The 23,638-nt window shown below is 40.9% G+C and overlaps 1 protein-coding gene across 2 annotated transcripts in view; it reads left to right on the forward strand.

Annotated features, from left to right (window-relative positions):
* ME2 (malic enzyme 2) overlaps nucleotides 1-23,638 on the forward strand; it is a 115,333-nt gene that overhangs the window by 66,200 nt on the left and 25,495 nt on the right. For both annotated transcript variants that reach the window (XM_086960387.1, XM_086960388.1), the window contains exons 6-13: nucleotides 2,209-2,370; nucleotides 9,276-9,379; nucleotides 11,447-11,556; nucleotides 11,654-11,751; nucleotides 13,113-13,226; nucleotides 20,099-20,213; nucleotides 20,474-20,616; nucleotides 23,037-23,139. In XM_086960387.1, coding sequence (XP_086816513.1) covers nucleotides 2,209-2,370; nucleotides 9,276-9,379; nucleotides 11,447-11,556; nucleotides 11,654-11,751; nucleotides 13,113-13,226; nucleotides 20,099-20,213; nucleotides 20,474-20,616; nucleotides 23,037-23,139 — 949 coding nt within the window. The remainder of the gene's footprint in view (nucleotides 1-2,208; nucleotides 2,371-9,275; nucleotides 9,380-11,446; nucleotides 11,557-11,653; nucleotides 11,752-13,112; nucleotides 13,227-20,098; nucleotides 20,214-20,473; nucleotides 20,617-23,036; nucleotides 23,140-23,638) is intronic.

Below are 23,638 nucleotides of genomic sequence, written 5' to 3' on the forward strand. Positions count from 1 at the left end.
ATTTAGTACCCGTGCCATAGGTACCAGCCATAGGTACCAGGGGGGCCACTTACTGGTGACAGAGGTGCTAAAGGCCTGGTCAATTGGTATCAATTGACCAATCAACTTGTTGTGGAGAACGAACACTGTCACTGGGGACCTGTTTAACAAGAACGCAGTAAGCTTCAGTTACAATTCATCAGGCAGATAGTGGTGGGGGGGAGGACTACTGCAACAAAAACTTTGCTTCTTACAGGGATAACCCAATGTTACCATGCTTAAGGAGGGAACACAGGTACTTTAGCACTGGTTTGCAGTAGTAAAGTGTGTCGAGTCCTAATACCAGCAAAAACGAGATCAGAAAAGATGGAAGAGGAAGGCAAAAAGTTGGGGGGTGGGGGACCACCCTAAAGCTGACAGGCCTCACAGATAGCACACGTTGAAGGTGTCTATTGCATGTCACAGCACCATGGCTAAGGGATAAGAATAAATAGTATACAAAATGAAATATGCCCAGATTTATGCATCACGGTGACTGGGGTATTTGCATTGTTGACTTATAGTTGCAATTTAAACAAAAAACCTCAATATTGTCTGAAATGCAAAATGCTCAGTTAGCTTTAATGATCCCTCTGCTGCTTTCAGCACATTTTACACCTGAAGACTCAGTCTCCCTTTGCAACCAGATGGAGGGCCCTCTTGCCCACTTTAGCTCAGGAAGAAAGATCTTGTGTCCAGCTCGTGAATGGGGTTCATCCTGTCTGTAGTGAAGCGGTCTAGAGAGCCTGGCCTTTAACCACTTTAACACCATCTCTGCACCGAAGAGTTGTCACTTCATCTCCAAGCCAAACTCTGCAAGCTGGCTTCAGTCAGCCTGACTCTACTTATGACTCAATAGTCTCCCCTTTGCATTTCCAAGTTTAGTCCTTGTAGCCAAGACAAACTTGTTAACTACCAAATGAAAAACAAACTGATTTTGCTGGCGTGTTTTCATTAAACCTTTCTGAAAATATATAATTCTTAAAACTGATGATAGAAGGACCATTTTAACTGGGCTCTTGTAGTTAGTCAGAACACATTTGCCTCAAAGAAATAGAGAGAAGTTCGGAGAGCGAGACAATGTGTGTGCATGCGTCTGTGTGTTTAGAAAGTCCAGATAGCCTCTTCTCATACACTTGTGGATACCACTGTGACTTCATAGTAGGTACCCAGATACCAGTTCTTCGCTCATCACCTGTGTAAAGGTGTTCGCACAGCTCAGATTTCCACCTGCATCTGTCTGTATTGTGAAACTTAAATTTACAAATCTAATGTCAGATGTAATCCAAATGGTGTTAGAAAATAAGCCAAAAATTGCTGACCACTATACCTAGAAGTGCTGATTCATCGTTAATGGGAGGACCTGTGCTCCTGCTGATCCTGGCAATGAGGTTGTAGATACTATTAAACTAGACATGGGACTCTGACAAGCAGAAAGAATAATACCATGTTTAGTCAATATTTAAACTTAGACACCCGACCTGGCCCTGTTTGAAATTCCAAATAGGAAGGATCCAGTAGGTACCCACTAAGAGCCCACAAAGAGCTCACCTGACTATTTATGTAACCACACACAAGGGAATTAAGCTTGAAAAATTAGAATGTTTTGCTCTCGATGCCCCTAGTATATAACATCACAATTGTTTTGCTCATGCCCCCTCTACTTACTTGCTAAAGATCCAATGTCTGTTGCTATATCACTTTGTGATGAGCACATGCCAAGTGTTGAAATAGTATACAGGTAAAGTTCTATTAATATTTTATAACATATTAAAAACCAAATTCAGTGTACATATTGTGTTTGCTGCTATTGTGTAAGGTACTGAGTAAGATGATGGCCTGTCCTACGTATATCAATCTATTCTTAGAGGCATCAAAACAATTGGCTAGAGAGGGGGGAAACACCACTAAAAATGCTTCTTATAATGCATGAGTTACAAAGTGGCCTCTGAGGTTTTTTCCGTGGATTCTGTTTAAGGAATCTTTATGGACCAGTCTTTTTCTGCTGTGTGTCTTTTTGTTTTGTAAACTTACAACTCCATCTGTGTATTGCTTGATTCCTTGTTCTGCATTTTTGGTCTGGTGTGTTTGAGACTTCCTTTATCCCTTCCGCAAGCATGTACAACAAAGCGAAACACAAACCTCTTGTTCATCTGATTGGAATATTCACAAAATCTTGGTTTCTTTCAGGCTGTTGTGGTAACTGACGGCGAAAGAATATTGGGTCTTGGAGACCTAGGAGTGTATGGAATGGGAATTCCTGTAGGCAAACTCTGCCTATATACAGCGTGTGCTGGCATACGCCCACAGAAGTGCCTTCCTGTGTGTATCGATGTGGGAACTGACAATCTAGTGAGTATTAATTTTTACTCTACCAGTCTGTCAAGCCAGTCTTTTAGATCTTTGACTGTAGATTATTTGTACTCTGCACAGATGTTGGATTTTCCGATTTGTAAAACGACAAGAATAAACTCGGTTAGCCTCAATTATTATACTTGTATTTCTAATAATCTTGGCCCCAACACAAGAACAATAGGTAGATGTTTCTGCAGGCTTTAGTGCTTGCTTCCTTATAACACCCTTGTAAGCCCAGACAATCTTCTTGAGGTGTCCAGAGACTCAACTGAGGAGTCTCCCAGCTCCTTAAACTCACCCTTGTCCCCTCATCCATCACTCTCTCCCTTTGTGATGGGGATAAGGACCCCACTCCCCTTTTGCATGAACTATCAAGGAACTGCTGAACAGTTATTGTGTGCACAGCAACTAAGACGTCATGACAGAGCAACCTGGGTTTTGAATTGAGACTGCTATGCTTCCACCTTTAACCTATTTAAAAAATAGGAATAAAATCCTGTGCACCTGGATGCTGTCTTATAATTAATTTCTTCAAAACAGGAGGATGCTACGGCCTTAAAGTACCTCTCAGCCTTTCAGAGACCTCTTATTAGAGTGTACAGAATCAAAGCGAGTTGTCTGTATCACTTGCTAAGCCTGTTTTGAATAGTTTCCAATTTACGTATCACTTGTGCCTCCAGATTTAACTGTTGTTCTTTGTGCTGAAGCTGCTTTGGTGTTACCCCCTTCTCTTAATTGTGCATCTAAGCTGCATCTCTGACAACCATTCATACCCATCTCCTGAGGTATATCACCATGCGTAAAAAAGGTATACTGTGCATTCTTAAGTCATAGTAGCAAATATAAGTGGTATGTAAATCAGAGTAAAGCGCTCTGACCTCCTCTGGGGTCTAGTTCACGCTATATAAAACTTTATAAATGAAATAAATAAGATTGTTAAACTTCAGCTATCCGCTACCATGGTTTACCATATAGTAACATGTATTAACACCCCAGTATCAGCATAAGTCAGGATGTCGTCATAGATCATTTCACAGAGCTACAAATGAGCTATTCCAGATAAAGCAAATAGTTGTTATTCATTTCACTACATTGTGCCTTCATTCTGAAAGAAACGAGTTATATATATTACTGTTGAACTATAGAAATTCTAAATTAACTAGCATCAAGAATTATTTTCCCAGCTATGAATTGTTAAAACAATTACAGCTTTGGTGCAATATGGACCCTAGAGAAATACTATCTGACTAGGATCATTAGTGCCTGAATATCTCTCCACTTAAATGTGCATACATTTCATGTAAGCCCACAGACTCGTGTCATAGATGTATCATTAAAATTTGTATACATATACAACTTCTTAAGGATTCACACAAATACTTCGGTTTATGTACTTGCATATATGAAAAGTGCAATTTTCTGTGCATATTCATAACCATGGACATCTAACTATGGTAGCATCTTCTCCCGGTTGCTTCTCCATTAGTACCACTAGTACGTCACCTGCAACCTCCATACCCTGGATCATGCAGAGCCATGTTGACCTTCACTGGCGTCCGGCAACTAATAGAGGTCTCTTTAAATGATTGTAGCACTTTTTGAATAAAAAGTCTCTTGGGGTGAATACGGGTTATACAAGGGATAAGTCCTTTGATTTAATTGAGTATAGTGGGTGCGTGATTTTACGGGCACTACCCCTACAGTTTGTTTGAGTCGACATCCGTATGACTATCCCCAAACCAGCAGATTTTCCACTGGTGAACATTCTACCTTCTTGCAGTTGAAGTTAAACTGCAAATTTTTCATGTGTAATTTTGTACCCAATTTCCTCATTTTTTACAATTTTTAGCTACCAAAATTAGGCGTAAAAATACCTACAAAATGATGGTTTTGCGCTTGCCAGCATTTTTCCAAAGGATGTCTGCTCTAGCCCTAAAATTATGTAATTGCCATCTGAGGGAGTAAGTGTACTTGGATTCTGAACATCAGAATCCGTCAGGTAAGCCATCCTCTGACACTTTTAGTGTGAGAAAATGATAATGTTAATTGGATTCAATTGCGCTGTCTCTTGAAGAAAGGGACAGGGTGATGGATTCTGATTGTACCATACTTCTGTATGGCTTAGATTACGATGTTTTGCTCAATGTAGAGTTAGAGGCAACAGTTTCAGTAATCCGGAGTCCTAAAGAATGCTTATATTTAGGTGACATCTTAAATCTCATGCAAATGCCAATGTTTGTTTTCTTTCTTCTTGTAAACCAAAATTCCAGCATCTACCACATGGGCTTAGTTACATAGAGCAATGCCCTGAGTGTCAAAGTTCACAAAACAAACCCCAGACTGTAGACCACTTGAGTGTCTCACAGTATTCATAGTGAGGTTAAATCTTTGTGAGCTGTATAGATTAGCTCTGGTTTGTCCATTTCAATTTGCAGCCAGTCCAATTTGACCATATTTATGTATTTATTTATTTTATTTTATTTATAAAGTTTTATATAGCACGAACTTGATCCCAAAGGATATCCAAGCGCTTCACAAATTGAGGGAATGAGGTAACGTCAGTACGAATAAATAGGGAATATACATAGAAAATTCCAAAATAGTTCACAGGAAAGGACCAATATAGTCATTGGGAGCATAAAGGCAAGTGGAGCAAATACAATAGAAAAATACAGGGGTGACATCCACTCTTGGAGTGTGTCCAATGTGCTAAGAGCTGACCATCGCTCTTCTTATGAAGGTAGGAATTTGTTCATGAGGAATGTTTTTGCTTCCAGTTTGAAAGCAACCTTGGAGGAGATTCTCCGGATTTCCGGTGGAAGAGAGTTCCATATTTTTGGGGCAGAGCCCGAGAACGCTGGTTGACAAGTTCTCTTTTTGCGGAAGATCTGGGGTTTCAGGAGGAAGGAATTAGCACTCCTAGACGGTCTCCCCCTCCGGATAGTTTTAACTTTTGCGCCAGGTAATTGGGGGTTTTGAAGTGGAGGGCTTTGTGCGATAAGCATGCAATCTTTAGTTGAATTCTAGCTTCGTAGGGCAGCCAGTTTAGAGATTTTAGTACCGGGGAGATGTGGGCATTTCGCGTGGTGCCTGTAATCAGTCTGGCCGCAGCGTTTAATGAAGCCTTTAGTGGAGCCAAAGTGTATTAGGGGAGGCCGCATAACGTAGCACTGCCATAGTCAAGCCTTGGTTGTACCAGGGCTTGGACCATCTGCTTGAAGTCTGCTTGACGTAAGAAAGGTTTGAGGTTCCTGAGAGTTCTCAGAAGGTGGTTAGCTCCCTTGCTTACGTTGCTGATGTGGGTCTTCATATTCAGGTGTTTGTCCAATGTGATTCCGAGCGATTTGGCTGATACGGGGGGAGCAGTTGAAGGCTGTAAGTTGGTTCATCCAGAGGTCAATGTTATGAGTGTGTTTCGGGGGAGAGATGAGGAGGAATTCGGTTTTGGTGGCGTTTAGCAGGAGGTGGTTCTCAGTTAGCCAAATTTGAGTAGTCAATAGGGTGGAATTGAGTGAAGTGATGTCAGGGGAGGAGATTTTCAGGTAGAGTTGGGTGTCGTCTGCATACATATGGAATCGAATGTCCAAGGATTTTAGTACATCAGCTAATGGTTCAAGAAACAAATTGAAGAGAATGGGAGATAAGGAGGATCCTTGTGGAACCCCATGGTGACTTGGGATGGGTGGCAGAGAGAGTGGTTTGCCTTAACTCTTTGGGATCTGTGCTGGAGGAAGGACGAAAACCATTGCAGCACCTGCCCAGAGAGGCCCATCCTTTGCTCCAGAATTTCTAGGAGGTTGTCGTGATTGACAGTGTCAAAGGCAGAGGAGAGGTCGAGTAGGATAAGGAGACAAGATTAATTTTTGTCAAGCATTATTAGGATGTCATCCATGACATGAGTGAGAGACGATTCAGTGCTGTGCCCACTACGAAAGCCCGATTGGTGTTGGTCCAGGAGATTGAAGTTTTCGATGTGTGTGCATAATTGAGATTGGACGCATTTTTCCAAGAGTTTGGCTAGAGTGGGGATGCTGGAGATGAGGCGGAAGTTGTTAAGATCTGTACTGTCTGCTGTAGGTTTTTTTAGAATAGGTGTTACCTGGGCCTCTTTTAGACACTCTGGGATCGTTCCCTGTGAAAGAGAGGCAATTACGATCTTTGTCCAGATGGGGGAGATAGAATCTTTAATTGCTTTGAAGATGGTGGGAGGTAAAGGGTCATTGAAGTGATTAGATGGGTTGATACTCTGAAGGACCTTATGGATTTCTTTTTCGTTCAGGATGGTGAGGGTGTCCCAGGAAGCGTTGTGCTTGATACCTCTGCTAAGAGGAGCAGCCTTATCTGGTTTGGCCAGGGAGGGTGCGGGTCCTTTGGATGTTAAGAGACCTCCTGGTTTCTAGATCAATGTTAATAAGTCTGGATTTCTCATTAAAAAAGTCAGCCAAGTCAAAACATGAGGAAGGATTGACATCAGGATCTGATCGGTTGGGGGCTATGACAGATTGTTGTTTAACCAATTCGAACAATTTTTTGGGTCGATTGGCCGCTTTGGTTTAGTTGGGATCTGAAATATTCTGCCTTGGCTGTCTTGATTTGTTTGTTATACGAGCTTCTAGCTGATCTAAGGTTTTTTAGATGGACCGTTGAAGGAGTGGATCTCCAGGAGCACTCTAAGGCCCTAAGATTGTGACGCTCTGCATTTAGGTTGCTTTTGAACCAAGGCTTAGATATTTTTAAGGGTGCATTTTTTGCTGGAGTGGCGCAATATCATCCATGATGTTGGAGATAGACGAGTTGTAGAAATCTGTAAGTGCCTGTACTTCGGCTAAGTCTCTTTGGAGAGAGAGCTCCCGCTTACAGCGGGTTGCTAGGTTTAATCTGAGATACCTCAAAGTTGATATGGAAGGAAATGACGTGATGATCAGACCAATCGCAAGGTATGATGGAGTTCAAAGTTATAGACTGACCGGTGAAAATGATGAGGTCTAGAATTTCTACCTTATTATGGGTAGGTTGGTCGCAATGTTGAACCAAATCGTGATCCTTCAGGAAAAAGTTAAAGCATGCTACAGCTTGGTCATTAGGATTTGGCCAATGAAGGTTAAAGTCTCCCAAGTAGATTTGTGTTTAATTATCCTCTTACTTAAGGTGGTAAGGGTATGCCCAAACATGGGAACTGTGCTCACTGTGCCACTGGAGCCAAGCTATACCTGGCTGATGAGCCCTTTTCAGGGCGAAACATGCTCTAGATTGCTTGGTTTGGTGAGGGCCTGACCTGTCCGTTCGGGCTGGACTGTTACCATGAGGAGCAGGATGAAAGCTGATTTGCAAATGGCTGAGACCAAACTGAGGTGGTATGGTAAGGAAAACAATTATGGGTTGAGGTGCTTCCCCGAGCGATTGACACTTATTAGACAAATTGCAAGCATTCCTTCCATCTCCTTTTGTGTGTCAGATGAAAGTTTGCCACAAGTATGTGATTTAAGCATGTGGCATTTGTGTTTGCAGATGAACCAGATATGATCCGAGTACCCACTGTGAATAGCCCAATCCATTCATTGGTCCAATAGTCTCCCCTCCTATTGTGATCCTATTTCTCCAATTTGGGAACTGATGGACCATTTTGAGACCAAAATATACATAGACAAATGGGGATCACAGTAACTGAACTGAGTTTCACATTTTGGGTACCCTTTTTAAGAAGCTGTTAGATGGAATCCAATTGGCTGTTGGAGCATGCTGCTCCTACTTTGTCTCTAACAGAACTCTAAGGAACTTAAGTTGAGTGCACAGGATTACTGGGGATTTTAAGCAGGCTGTACCTAAACTGCCTAGCTAGGCCTTCAGTGGCCACATCTGTAAACAGATTGCATCCATAGAAATCCTTGCTAAGGCCAAGTGTGTCACCTTCAGTCTCTTTTTGTGTTGGCCTCAACGAGTACCTTGGTCTTCACAGTGACCTGCTTGATCCGGTATCCAGCTCTCTGCAGCTTACTAAAAAACCCATACTTCAGCACCAGTGTTGAATCTCCACACCTCCTCACCCTTTGCTTCTTGTTACTTCTTATTTCCCTGGACCTTTGCCACACAGTTCAGCTGTGTTTCTCTTTCTTTGTCTCCAGGTCAACTTATATACGTAGGCGAATAGCTAGATAGGGAGCATATTAGGTACAAGTACGTTCAGTTTTTTTTGTTGTTGTAATAATTCTTGTATATATCCCTCCTCCACTCCTTCACTCATCCTCACTCCTGACCCTACCATACTTCTTCTGTACCCTTATTGTACCCTTCTACCTATTAATCACAAGTGGGTGGGTTAAGGGGTGGCCCCTGAGCATAAGGGATTTTTACAAATTCAGGCCAGTTTTCCCCTAAGCGAAGCAGGGTTTCAGACGGGAAGGAAGGAGCATCCGAAGGACCTCAAGTAGCCTGAGAAGTAACATGCATTATTTTTTGTTTCGTATTGTGAGTATTGAACAGAGTAGGTGCAACCACGGCTCAGTCGGGACACTGCAATAATGACAGTAATGTAAATCGTTGCTGGCAGAGCTAGTTTTAAAGTTCTAGATTTTCATCCTGAAGGGATGGGACACTTGAGGGGTAACCAGCATACACATCAGAACTGGGCCAAGGATATACAGTTGGAAACAAATAACATTTAGAAGAATGTTTTACATTTAAATACCCTTTTGCAGAGACTCCAATTGTTGCTTGAGCTCACTATAGCCTAGTTATTCATATTATGGTAAACTGGATGGTGGTCACCCAGTGAAGTTTCAAAATCAGACAACATTAAGAGTAGATACTTCAATTCAGATAAAGACCTGCAATGAAATAAACATGATTCTGTGGTTCCCTTTGATCATGCCTAGGTTCCATGATGATGTTGGTTCACTTTGCAGGCATTATTAAAAGATCCATTTTATATGGGTCTGTACCAGAAGAGGGATCGCACCCAGCAGTATGATGACCTCATTGATGAGTTTATGGATGCCATTACTGACAGGTAAAAGAATAGTCAACTTACGGTAAGCTTTAATACTTGGTTATATTTTCCGTCATCCGCCATAATGAGATTTCATTGCTTGAAGATAGTCACAACAAAATATATTCTGATGCTTTTATAGTAAAGCCGGTGATGATAAACAGGTAATCTATTGTGATAACAGTGCTATATATTCAGTCTTATTGCATGAATTTCTTTATTTAATAGACACCAAAGGAGACGGTTAGCCTCTGAAGGGGAAATAGAACTTGTAAGGCATGTTTTGGTGTTTAGCCAGCAATTAGTTTAGCTAGAAAGGTTAGTGAACAACCGACTCTATTTTAAGTAAAGTAATATTTTTAAGGAGGCCCAAAAAGTGCATATTGCAAGGAGGCCCAAAAAGTGCATATTGCATACTGAAAGCATTTCCCAGCATACCTTATTGTGCTTCTACTGTAGATAACTGAGAGAAATTGACGTAAAGTGCCAGAGGTAACAATAGTGACATGACACAGACTTTTACTAAATTATGGCATCACAGAAATTGACACCTTGCTTCCTCATTGGCCCCTCAGGAGCCTCCTGTTTTATTACAGAGAGAGGCTGGTGGAATGACAAGTAGGGAAAACTACAGTGAATAAAAAATACATTTATATTCATGTTGGCTTTCAACTCCTGCATTTGCTTTCAGGCTCCAAAGACAACAGTAACCAGGGCAGTACCGTGGGAAGCAAAGAGTGACATAAGGCAGCAGGTACTACCCCTGGTCCAGGCTGAGAACCACCTCAAGCAGTTTCAAGAATTCTGGTTAGATCCGGTTTAGAGCTCAATTTGGTATTGGATGTTCGGCCTTTGTTCGGTGATGGGAGGACTGTGACTTAGTGCAACGCTTTATTGTCATTGTTGTGCTTTACAACATTGTGACTTCAGTCACCATTTTTAGTCGTCGGCTTGTAAAAACAGTCATTTTCAGTAGTTTTCTGACTGGGGTGTTCTGTATTCAGGATTGATATGCGAGTGCTCCAGGGTCTCATTACATCTAGTCTGTGGCTCCTGCCCCCTTGCACGTAATGCTTAATCTGTACTTGATGGGGTGTAAAAGTGCTCCTTCAATGAGCATTTGGGACTTGGTTGGTCAGTTGTGGGGGACCAGCTTCCAAAGATAGCTTAACTATTTGTAGATGTGCAGAGGGCTTCAGTGTAATTCTAGCGTTCACTGGTACCAAATTCATGGATTTCAGGCCAGACCATGTGTGATCTGAACTTTTTAGTTGTAGGTTTAGACTGCCGGCTTTCGATTTGTACTTCACATTTGCCTAAGAGCTTCGGGGATACTTTGTTGACTACATTAAGATAGTCCAGTATCTGCATTATCACAGTTCCGTCACTTCTACTAGACGGCTGATCTGTAGGATGAGTGGTATCTTATGAAGTATCCAGAGTTTTATAAAGGTGTGTGCTCGATCACTTAGTTTATCAGATGAATGTGAGGTGCAAGTTTTTAAAAATCTTGCCTGTTTTGCTTTTCTTCATATCGGATCCTTTTTGCTTGGTGACACACTGGCCTATAGTTTAATGTAGCTTTGCGACTGGACTGTTCTGTCTGATTCTGCTTTTGATCATGTTGATGTTGAAACTGAAACCGCGTTGCTTCTTACAGCTTTTTAATAATAAGGCAAAGCATGTTCAAAACTATAAAATAACAAATATACATTTGAGGACAGATAATGAGGGCTGGGAGGAGCTGTTGCAGTCTGACCTGGCAATGATTTGAAGCTCTCAGGTTGGTCAGTGTCAGGACTACAAGTGTCAGAATGCAAATAAATAAAGGCTGGATGAGCTGCTCATGTTTGGCATCAGAAAATATGAGATCTGTCTTTTCACTGTTTCTGTCTACATCCCAATGACTACCTGAGTTTTAAAAGAGAGTTTAAAAAGGAAAGGTACTACCTAATCAATATTTATAAAACATGAAGACACGTCCAATACTGTGTTTTCAAATTTGTATGTGTCCTCTTTAGGTTTTTTGCATGTGTCCTCATTAAGCTTTTTTGGGGTTTCATACATGGTGTTTCCTTTGTTTTATAGGTATGGCCAAAACACTCTGATCCAGTTTGAAGACTTTGGAAACCATAATGCTTTCAGGTTTTTGAGAAAGTACAGAGAGAAATATTGCACCTTCAATGATGATATTCAAGGCAAAATTATAATTTTATGAATTAACAGTTATTGCAGATGAAACTCAGGATCTGTTAAATAAAGTGCAGAATTTACAGTTCATGCTTTCATTTACAGGAACGGCATCTGTGGCTTTAGCAGGTCTTCTTGCAGCTCAGAAGGTTATTGGGAAACCCATCACTGAACATAATGTCCTGTTTTTTGGAGCAGGGGAGGTGAGTGTTCTAGGGTTCAAATACAGAACCTGCTGTTAGAATGGACTGCCACTGTATCTACCGTACATAAATCTGGCTCCACACGTTGACCTTGCCACCGCCTGCTTGCTACTGATTTCAAGTCTGATGAGGTCTGTGGTAATACACCAAAAAGAAATCAACCTAATCTGTTAAAGTTTAGGAAGGACCTTAAAAACTGGATTTTCCCAAATTAATAGTTCATAGCTAGGATATCTGTTGAATCCTATCCCCCAGAGATCCATTTCAGTAATTGCTGTCATGCTTTCAGAATAGTAGCACCAAGACACCTTTGGGTATAAGTGCGCTCCATAAACCAGATAAAACAAAGACTTTCTCAAACTTAAATTAATCAAGTAGTTATTTGTTATTACTATAATTGATGGTTAGAAGCAGAGTTAACAAAAAAGAGGATTTCTCTTGGCTCGCCCATCAGCATTCCTTTCCTCAGAAAAGGTTTTTGTTGAATGATTTGAAGGTAGGAAAAATATATTTTTTACTTGCTAAAAACTTTGCCCACAAAATATACTTACATGCTTTGTCTTTCTCTGGGCAAATTCAAAGCCCACAAAATGTGTAGAGCAGCACTGAAACAGCTATGAAAACTATAGTAGGAAAAATGGCAGGCTGACTTTAATATCAACTGGGGGCTACTGTAAAAACTGGACAATGTTAACAGCTGTACTGGAAACAGCTGCAATAAGTGTCCACGGTTGTGCATGTTTTTATGTCTCTTAATGTTATATAAACTTAAGATTCTGTAAGCTCCCTATGTGGTCCATTGAAGGAGCAGCAGAACCTATACAATAAAAGGCTTGCCTCCTTTGAAAATGATTCAAAACATGTGGTCTTAACAATCTAGGAGATTTTCTTCGAAACCTACAAATGTTCCTGAAAAACTTTTTTAGGAGAGGGATTATCGACAAGAAAGGATATGCTGTCCCTTTTACATTAATTGCATGATTTGCATTTAAATATTTTAAAAGGTTTCGGCAAAATATATGATGTGAAGTGCATGTTATTGGATTTTGTTTACATTTCGAAGAAACCTTTTAAAGAAATAAAATCTCACTGGAATCATAAGGTAGAGGGTTGCCTGGCAGTGGATAATGAATCCAGTGTCATAAAATGAGTGAGTCGTTGAATGTGATGTTTAGAGTAATTCTAGTTTTAGAGTTGTCTGGAGGTTGCGCATTGTGGTACTTTTACAGCTATGAGTTTGTGGGTGGTACATTTTAAAAATGGCAGCACAGCAGATAGATGAGTTTTTCGGTAAGTTATCTCTAATTTTTGTAGTGTTCTTGCTGCAGCCTCACAAATTCAATGTGCTTTTTTCATCACAGGCTGCTCTTGGAATTGCAAACCTCATAGTCATGTCCATGATGGAAAAAGGTTTGTCTGCAGAAGAGGCACGCAAGAAGATCTGGATGTTTGATAAATATGGCTTGTTGGTTCAGGTAATATTTCATGAGCTACTCTACTCTAGAATAGTGCATGTTATTCTTTTAATTGATGCTAAATGCTATTGATATTTGCTGATTATCAAATGTCTGTAAAGAAAAAGGCGGTAGTCTTCCACACAGCTTCTTTATCCCCGAAGTCTAGTGACATCACTTTTTCTGTATAATGTTCTAAAGCCAGTGGCAGTTACACACAAAATCACATGTACTATTCATACGACTGGTCTCATCAAATGCTCTAACCTACATCCTACATGCATCTCTCACCCTGCCTGGCACTACCTGGATTTGTTATTTTTAGCTTATGGCCGAGACAGATTGTCAGAAAGCTGCTGTCATGTTTTTCTTATGAGCGCCACATCGTGAACACCTTTAATGGTGTTTTTAAGTCTACATTGGGTCGGTGTTCATAGTCCACTTTCGCACACTTTGCATTTCTGTGAATTATCTTAATTGTTGGCTTATAGCACTAAAGTTTGGATTTAAAACGTGCACTTGTATTTTTGCACATCCTTCCAATTCAAGCTACGTGTAAAAATCAGGCGTTCATTCACTCTGGGACTAGAATGGTCCATCTTAAGAAGTTCAGCGGTGCGGGATCCATGGTGGACTAGCATAGTACAAACAGGGATGCTTTACTTTGGATGAAGAGGGGTAAGACATATACAGTACTCCACCAGAAGCAAGGTGTTGGTATGCCATGCCTTCTCAATAATCTGGTATCGTGGCCAGTTCTTAGTCTGTGACATCCACCCCCATGCTCCCCCCTCAGCCTGCTAGCAGTTGGTGGCATCTGGTTTGCGACATGAGCTCTGTGTTCACTGCCTTTTCCATGTTGGCAAGCCTGCCCTTAAGCTGTAACCGTCATACCTAGTTACCAGCTCAGTCTGTACTTGCCTCCTCCAGGTTTGGTTGTAGTGTTCACTTCTGTCTCCGTATGACATGGAGCACCTTGGTGGCACCATCTTTTCTCACTTCCTCTGCAGTGACATTGGCTTACCTGTTCCAGATGCCTCCACCAATGCACTGGCCCCTTCCTTTCCCCCCCACTGAAGGGCTTTGGTGTTGGGGGCAGTTGACTCTTTGGTTCTCCCGCACAATTTCCTGCCCCATCAGGAAGTCGCAGGGCTGCTCGTAGGCTGGCTGGCGGATCATACTCTGCTTCCTCCTTGATGGGGGTACTTCTTCTGTCCATGCACTGGATCCTCACTCGCTCAGCTTTTTTTTCCTTATGGCCTCAGTGGGGTAGGACAGAGGGAGGGGTACCTAGTATCTTGGTTTAACTCTTTATGATAGTTTGCAAAGAGTGAACATCTTTTTGTTCTATGTGCCAGAAGCTTTCAGAAATAGTTAATCAGACAAGTGGGTGAGGCAGGTGGTGTCTCCTAATCCATGGCAATGAATTACTCAGTTCTATTTCAGGCCTTTTTTCGAAGGTTTGCTTAAACAGTTAGATTTGTGTATGTTTTTTGAAAATCTGGTGGATTAGTTCTACTATTATAATAATAATAGTAAACAAGTTTATAAAGCGCATGGCTGCACTAGCTAGTGTGTCCCCATGCTGCGGCAGAAAAGACCAGGTTCCGGGCAGTGAGGTGAAAACAAATAAAGATTAGACGGGGGCTTTCAGATGGAAAAAGCCAGGTCTTAAGCTTTCTCCGGAAAATTGTCTCTGAAGACTCCAGCTGGAGCCCTATGGGGAGTTTATTCCAGTGTTTGGCTGCTATAAAGCGGTAGGAACGACCTCCCACCTTTGCTCTTCTGATGGTCGGAATGCTAACCTGCCCCGTCCCACTTGATCTCAATCAGCGGGTAGGAGTGTACGGGGTAAGTAGGTCATGCAGATAGGTGTGCTCTTTCCTCTGTAGGATGAGGTGGCTGACACACAAAGCTTTAAAAAGAATTTGTTCCCTAACCGGTAGCCAGTGAAGGGAAGCCAGGGCCTTGTTAGAGGGAGCTCTCCTAGGAAGCATTAGAACGAGACGAGCTACAGCATTCTGAATGCATTGGAGTCTCTGTACACATTTGATATTTGCTCATAAGTAGAGGGCATTCCCATAGTCCAAGTGTGATGTCACCAGGGCGTGGACCATAGTTTTCCTCGCTGTGACAGGGAGTACATCTAAGGTCTGCTGGAGTCCTCGCAGAACCCCGAAACATCTTACCGCCACCCGCCTGGTGTGATTTTCAAAGGATAGTTTGGTATCCAAACACATCCCCAGGTTCTCTATCGGATAACTAGGGGGAGGGGTCGGTCCCAACGTCCGAAGCCACCATGCTGAGGACCAAATCGAGGGTGCTTTGCCTACCACTAGTACCTCTGTTTTATTGCCATTACGTTTAAGGCAGTTATAAGCCATCCATGACGCCAGTTCTTGTAGGCACGTTGAGAAATTGATGGCTGCCTTATCATAATCTTGTGTTAGGGTCACCACCAATTGAGTGTCATCAGCGTATGACACAACACGGACGCCAAATTTCCCAATAATCTCTGCCAGGGGGGTAATGTAGAGATTAAAGAGGGTGGGGCTAATTGTGGAGCCCTGTGGGACCCCTTGGTCCAGCTTGATACTTTTGGAGAAAAAAAGGTTCCTGTGACACCTGGAAGCTGTGGTCGTGTAGGGAGGACCTTAACCATTCCATGGCTCAGCCAGCCATACCTCCTTTCCTAAGGCGCTGAAGTAGAGTATGATGGGCAACAGTGTCAAATGCGGCACTGAGGTCTAATAGGACTACGGCAACCATCTGTCCCTCATCTACGTGTTTGCGCATGATTTCTGTAGATAGCAGTGCCGATTCAATAGAATATGTAGCACGAAAACCCGATTGAGTGGGGTGAAGTAGGTTATGTTTATTGATGTAAGCTGTCAATTGCGTGTTAACCAGCTTCTCTGCTATTTTGGCAAAGTAAGGCAGCAGTGTGACTGGACGTAAATTTTCCAGTTGGCTCATGCTAACATTCAGTTTCTTTTTTTAAGGGGATGGCGATCGCCTCTTTCCAAGGTTGAGTGGTAGCATTTCAGAGCCTAATGGCCAGTAAATTTGCTGCTCGAAGGGTGGTTAAATAATTCTAATGTATTTGACAAACATATGACTTTTGGATTACAGTTGGCAGAGACCATTTCCGCATGCAAATGAGTCGCCGCACATGTAGTCATGTATAGTAGAAAGGACATTGAATTTAATCATAGATTCCGCTGAGAGTGACAGGAGAACATTTAAGGCTGGGTTCGCCTAACGGGCTGTTTTAATTAGGGCGCAGTCTGGCTACATAGGTGTGACATTGCTGCCAGCCCTGTTTTGGGAGTCCTGTGTGAATTTTATAGCAGTAGCCTTCGAGTATTACCATGGGTTTCAAGATCTCAACTAGACGACTGAAAGCTATGGCTTCAGACTACTTTGTGAGGGGGTAATGTTTGGTCTACCTCCACACACAATTAACAAATGATTTGCTTACTGTGTTTAGACAGTGACTCAGATGAATAGGGTCATTTCTGCAGTAATGCCACCCAAAATATTCGTCTTCATTTTAGCGTAATTAAGATGAGACTATTCTCCATTACTCCTAATTAGAAATGGTTCATGCTGTTGGTGTGTCCTTTGTACATGCAGGCCCCAGAAGAAGCTGTTTAATAACTATTTCTACTATAACTCTTCAAGCTTCAAAATCTTTAATTGGTTTAGTCATCATCTGACCATGAGAATCCATGTCCACGGGGGTTAAAGCACAACATGTTAATACAGCGTCACAAAACATTCTGCAAAAATCTAAAAATACCATACCACACCTTTTAATTTGTAGAGGCCTGCATAAAAGTGAATACCATCATGCTAGAAGATTTGTGTTTATTTTTTAAGAACAGGTGAGAAAAGTCCTTTCGCAGTGTTGAAGTCTTGAATTACTCTCATACAAAGAGGGCAGGTATGTTTAACTAAGGTACTCTAAGAAGTGCCTTCCCAGTATTGGTGCAAATAAGACCATTGAATCTCAACTGCATAATTACACTTCGAGCCCTAAGACTAATTGATAATTAATTTGATGACGACTGCTTGATGACTACTGGATGGTCAGTGTCCGCTATGGATTTACTGAGTAGTATAATTTCTCTGGAGAAGTCCCTGAAAAAATTTGTTGTGAGGGGCTGCCATATTCAGCAACACGTGAGGGCATCCAGCTGAGAGGATCGGATCGGATCGGATCTGGTATATTTTTAGAAAGCAAGCTTTAAGACCAAGTGTGATTTAAAATTTTTTTTTTTTTTTTATAGTATGTACTTTTTTTATTTCCCCGTTCGTTATTACTGTACTTGAACATTTTCTGATTACTAAACCTGACAATAGTTAAGGGCGCGTGCACGTAATTACTGAGTACTGCTCCACTACTATTATAGGAAGAAACCAGTCTAGCCCCCCCCCCTACATCAAGACTCACAGGATACAATAAAGTAATTGCAACAAAGACTTTGTGACTGTTTTAATAATTTATTGTATGAAAGAAGCATGGTTCTTCTACAGAAATGATCTCCAGATTTCCATCTGGAAGAATTAACCCTTCAAGTACATTTGCGATGTAGCTAATGGAGAACAGTTTGATGCGGAAGAAGAAAAGTGTGCCAATGTCACAGGCTCGCATGACATTCTGGTCCAAACATGTCCGCAACATTGCAGCAGACTACACCTATCAATTTTTTTTAATGTTGTTATAGTGCTGGTATACCCATGTGAGGTGTAAGTACACTTCATAAAGAAACCACCCAGCGAAGTTACTTCTCTTTGCAATTAAACTGTGGAGCTGAATGGGGGCATGCCGGGAGAATAAGGAATGAGATATTAGAAGAGAGAACAGAGGAAAATAGTAGGCAAGATAGGTAGACTTGCATAGGCGAGTTAGAAACAGAATTCATGTAAATCTAGGCACTTTTTAGAACTTTAATAAAATGCTAATCTACAAGAGGGTTTTCAGTTTTATAAGACATTGAAAGAGATCACTGAGGTGCCTAAGGTCATTAGTGCTGCACCCTGTTATTTATGCTACAGCAACATTCTTAAAGTAATGAAGCTAAAGGGTACGAACCTGACCCATGTGCTCTGAAAACTTAAAATATTAAATGGCCAATAAGCAATTGAAATATCTAAATTTCTGAAATTAATATGTATGGCACGTGCTATACTTTGATGAATGATTAAATTATTGGTGCCAAAGCACCATTCATTTAAACAATGTAATTGAGAACAAATGAAACATTAAACTTCTCTTGCTATTGAACAGCAAATGAAGTGGATGCTTGTTGAGCACAGATTGTTTGAAATTACACCTGCCATTAAGTAATTCCAACAGACACCAAGCTCGGTGTGAACATGCCTTAAGTGCAAATATCAGCTCTAGAAATAATTCAAGTCAAATCCCCTCTGATGTATATGACAAATTATATGATAAATTTGACTCTGTTCACATGGCCAAATTAACCAGTTCTGTAATCACTGACCTGAATCTGAAGTGTGTTGGTGTCAGCACATTTCCACTGTATCTTATAAATTGGTCAACCATTGTTGGGGCTTTCCCCTACTCTGGCTGTCCAGGGGGGCTTGAATGTTTTAGATGTGTCTCCCCATTTCAGTGGGACTGTGCACAGCTCTGTATGGCCTGGTTATGCTGCAGGTCCCGTGCAGCCAGGGGCAGAGGTGGATGAGTGTCGACTGGCCATTGTTTGCGGCATTGCAACAATCTCTGTTCACCGCTCCCTTGGGGGACAACCATTCCCTGCCTTCCCCTCATATGAGGCTTTGGTGCTTATAGACAACTAATTTTGATTATCATTGTCCCTTGTTGACTGTCATGTCCATCTTGGAATTTGGATCACATATGTAATGTTGCTTAGAGTGCAACTTCTGGCATTCTGGTGGGATTCCAGGGCTAAAATGTTGCTTTCTGGTTGGAGCTTTCCATGCACACATATTGCTGAGGCCTTGTTCAGCAAGTGCGACACTGCAAGCCTATGATCTGGCAAATGAGTCTTTGAGCCCTGCTCTAGTCTGACCTACTGATACTTCAGCAGAACACTCGCTTGTGTTTTTGCACAGATGCTTATGTTATGCAGGTTAAGGTCTAAAGATCTGTTTAGGATCTTGGTGGTAGGGTCGTTGATGGTTGTTGTCCAGTTATTTACCCTGCCTGTCTTCTGTTTTCCCTATATCCACAAATACTACTCCATTTAGTCCCTTCCTAATGCTTTCCCGTGGTCTAATCATGACTAGGATTCATGACCCATCATTGCTTCTACGGATAAATGGATTCTGTACTGCTTAATCATGTGATCAATCTCCAGCAGTTCTGTCACTGATGAATCCACCTCCAAGTTCCCTCTTCACAGCCATCAGGAGTCCTTCTGAACAACAAAAACAATACCAAAAATGTTTATTCATGATTAACTTAAAATAGCGCAACTCAAACGGGTCTTTTTCAACCAATTAATATAATGTTTGGTAAAGTATTTTTGTTCTTTGTTTCTTCTGAGGCATAAATGAACATATAAAATGTTTGAGTGCCAGTTACCAACTGGGAGAATGCATCCAAATTCGATAGTGGAAAATAGAATCTGAAGGTAGCTCATACATTATGAATTGTTTCTGCGCTTACAATCCATTTAATCATAAGGCATATTGTCTAAGCATATAGTAGATTCAACAAAAATATTTTTCATACCGCTATCACTAAGTGGTAGAATAAGGTACAGTGGGCTATACATATTCATCATCTTTATCATCTGAAAACCATGGTATAAAATATTTCAGTAGTATTGTATGCAACCTAAAATGTTTTAAAGCATTTGTGTTATTGATTTCCATTGTTTTGCTGCTTTTGCCTACAGGGTCGGAAAGAAGGTATTGATGTCAACCAGGAGTCATTTGCTCACCAGGACCCCGGAAAGACGGTTACAAACTTTCTAGATGCTGTTAATGTCATTAGACCCTCAGCGATTATTGGTGAGTGAAGGACCAAGTACAGGCAGACTAGGTTTTTTTGTTGCCAGAGGAGTAACAGAAATGACTGAAGGAGCAGCTGGTGCTGATGATCTTAGCATCAAGAAAAATAATTAAAATATGTGCTTACTTACATGGAGCAAATTGATGAAAGTAACCCTCATTCTCCTGAAGTTTAATTTCTGACTTAATTTTTAATGCTAGTAACCAGTGCAAAATTCTTTTGTTTTTTTAAAAATTTAAATCTGTGATTATTAATTTAGGTGTGGCAGGTGCCGGAAGGTTTTTCACTCCAGATGTTATCAAAGCTATGGGCTCCATAAATGAAAGACCTGTCATTTTTGCACTTAGTAATCCAACAACGAAAGCAGAATGCACCGCTGAGGAGGCTTACACATTAACAGAGGTAAGTAATGAAAGTAACCTTTTTCGTTCAACAAATAGCAATATTTAATCTGATCTCATAGGTTTCTGTAGCATTTAGATGCATGAAAAATATACAAAACATGGTTATATTTCTATAGAAATAATATCTGCCCTAGTTAAAAGAAATTGATTTATTGTTGACCTCTGTTTACATTGAAATAAATTGACAAAGCAAAATGTGGTTCAATGGCAATGCTGCTAGATAAATACTAGGTGAAGAAAGTTATCTGTAATAAGTCATTATTAGGTGTGTCAGTAAGTTCATTTATTCGAAGCCAACCTTGGCTGGAGCTGTTAAACTTCCTTCTCCAATGGGTAGCTCATGAGCTACTGGTTGCTTTCCACGTACCTGTAAGTAGCTCTCCTGTATGCATTCCAGTGTACTAAATTAGAATGTTTTGCTTTGTTGGATTGCTGTACTTATGCAAAGCTTGAGTATTCAAGACAAAAATTTGTGTATTTTCAGAACTCATAAGCTTGGAGAAAAACTGCTCAATTCCCAAAATATATTTAAAGCTACTTTTTGAGTGATCAATCATGTGGAGACGTATCGATTATAGATTTACTTTTGTGCTGGCAGCATTGCAATTGTGATTATGTATCATCAGGTAGTCATTCCAAATGGATTAAGCCTCTTTTTTACATTACTGCTGGCAACCCTGCCTGATGCACTGAGGTGATCACTTCTAGTAATCGTACATATGCATGCCATTGTGTAATCTTGTATGATGTGGTCATTATTACAACACTAACAATACTAGTAGATCACAATTATTTTCACAGAACATAACTCTTTTTACACAAAAAGTTGGCGACCCTTGAGGCTAGACCATGTAATGTCAGTTAAAGCCCAGGACTGGAATCATGGTATACTGATGACACGCACTAGGAAGCAGTCTTTGGTTGGGTGTTTGAATGTGTGCAATTATGCGTCTCAGGAGAAATATTTCATGCTGCTTTTTATCTTGTCAGCATGCCTTGAAGATTCAGCTTTCAGTCAGGTTACTGCTGGGAACTGTCTTTCTAGGGGATTCTTATAGATGTTCCCACGTGTGCGTCCTGTTTTATGACTGTGTTTTAAGCAAATGATTGCATTGGTGGAATGTTGCAAGTGTGACCTCTACAGGAAGCTGCTCTACTGTGGCATGTGTGCGAGTCCAAATTCTGTTACATCGACCGTGCATAAACCATGTAGGCAAGTGGTTTATGTTGCAAGTTCTGGAACTCCTGGAACCATCTGAGTTGAATGGCAGTACTGCAAAAGGTGGCTGCCACTGAAAGGGAAGTTTTGTGTGAACATGTATTCATTGAGGTTTTTTGGTTATAGTATGCAGCACATCACTCATGATTAAGGCTCCCAGTTTTCTGTTTTTACTGATTTTTACTGAAAAATACAGACAGAAAACAATGTGTTTCTTGCATGTATTTATTTTTGAAAGCGGGAAAATACAGACCATTGTGCTTCTTATGAGTGATTCTCCATGCCGTCCTTTATGGATTCCTGGCCTGCAGCTTAACAGATAGACAGCATGGCGAGTTAAAAGAGAAGATGAGATATTCCTAAATACAGGGGTATGTGTTTATATCCATTTGGATATAATGCTAATATTGACCTGTGGTTTTAGTGTTGGTTATATTTGGCGGCTTAAATTGCTTGAATCAACGTATGAGTGCATGTTTTTCTTTTACATATATGAGGAAATAGATCATTATACAATTCCATTTATTCTCAAAACACAAAATGAATATGGATAAATACCAGTAAGATGGCCCCAAAAAAATATGGATAAATGCAGACAAATGTAAAAAAAATAAAGATATAAACTAGGAGCCCTACTCATGATAGTTCTTTTATGTGTGATTATCTGACATGTTCATGGTAGATGTTGGACTGACGCCATTAAAGCAAGGATATTTTGGGGTCCGATTTGTTGTAGCTTGAAAAGGAACTGAGTTGTATTTTTGATCAAGTCTGTGGTCTTTGCAAACGGAGCTATTAGAGTGGTGTCAACTAAGTCAGCGGTATGTTCTGTGAGGGCTTTGATAGCACATGCCTTAAAACAAGTCACTAAGGGGACTGATTTACAAAGGGCCTTCACACTCGTGGCAGAGGCCACGCACTCGTGGTTGGAGCTCGATCCTCGAGACGGGACCTTTGCAATTGCAGTACGGAGGTCTCTCCATGACTGCGGGGCCTCCGCCACAAATGCAGAGTTCCTTTGTGAATTGGGCTTTGAGGGTGTTTCAGCTCAAAATGGGCTGAGACAAGACAAACCTGTATCCGTACTGCAATTGTTAAAAACAAGCTGCTCTCACATGTGGAAACCGCGGCAGACCAGCTGTGTCTTTGAAATTACTGTAGTCACCAGTGTGATGCCTTTATTTTATTTTGTTCTACAGGGCCGTTGTCTTTTTGCCAGTGGCAGCCCCTTTGGGACTGTCACTCTAAGTGATGGACGAACCTTCATACCAGGCCAGGGAAACAATGCATATATTTTTCCAGGTGAAGTATAACTTATTGCTCGTACGCTTTTCTGAAAAGGTTTCGACTTTGACTAATTCTCTGTAGCACTTGAGTGCTTTCGAAAGTACTTGTGCGTTTGGGAATGCTATATTTATCTGTTAAGCTCTTAAACTTCACTTACTTGGACATTAAGCACCTGTATACCCTATCGGTGATTAACTGCACTTTATAAATCCTGATTGATTGATCAATTGATTAACACCATATTAAGAACTAGAAACTTCACTAAGTCACGCCTCTGTCTATGGAATGAAAATCCACAAAAAAATGATAAATATCTTTCAAATGCACAACATTAAAGTACTTAACTAATTCTTTAAAAAAATATTTAAGATTTTATTCTCTAAACTGATGGGCCTTGAAGTTTGCTTTTGCTTTGCTTGAGTGTTTTATTAATTCTGATGTAGCTGAGCTAGACTATAGTTAACCTTTTTGAAAATTGACTTTGGGGTGTCGGTAATCTGAATAGGCCTGTGCC

The sequence above is a fragment of the Lissotriton vulgaris genome, chromosome 3_1, assembly GCF_964263255.1.
Source record: "Lissotriton vulgaris chromosome 3_1, aLisVul1.2, whole genome shotgun sequence".
NCBI lineage: Eukaryota > Metazoa > Chordata > Amphibia > Caudata > Salamandridae > Lissotriton > Lissotriton vulgaris.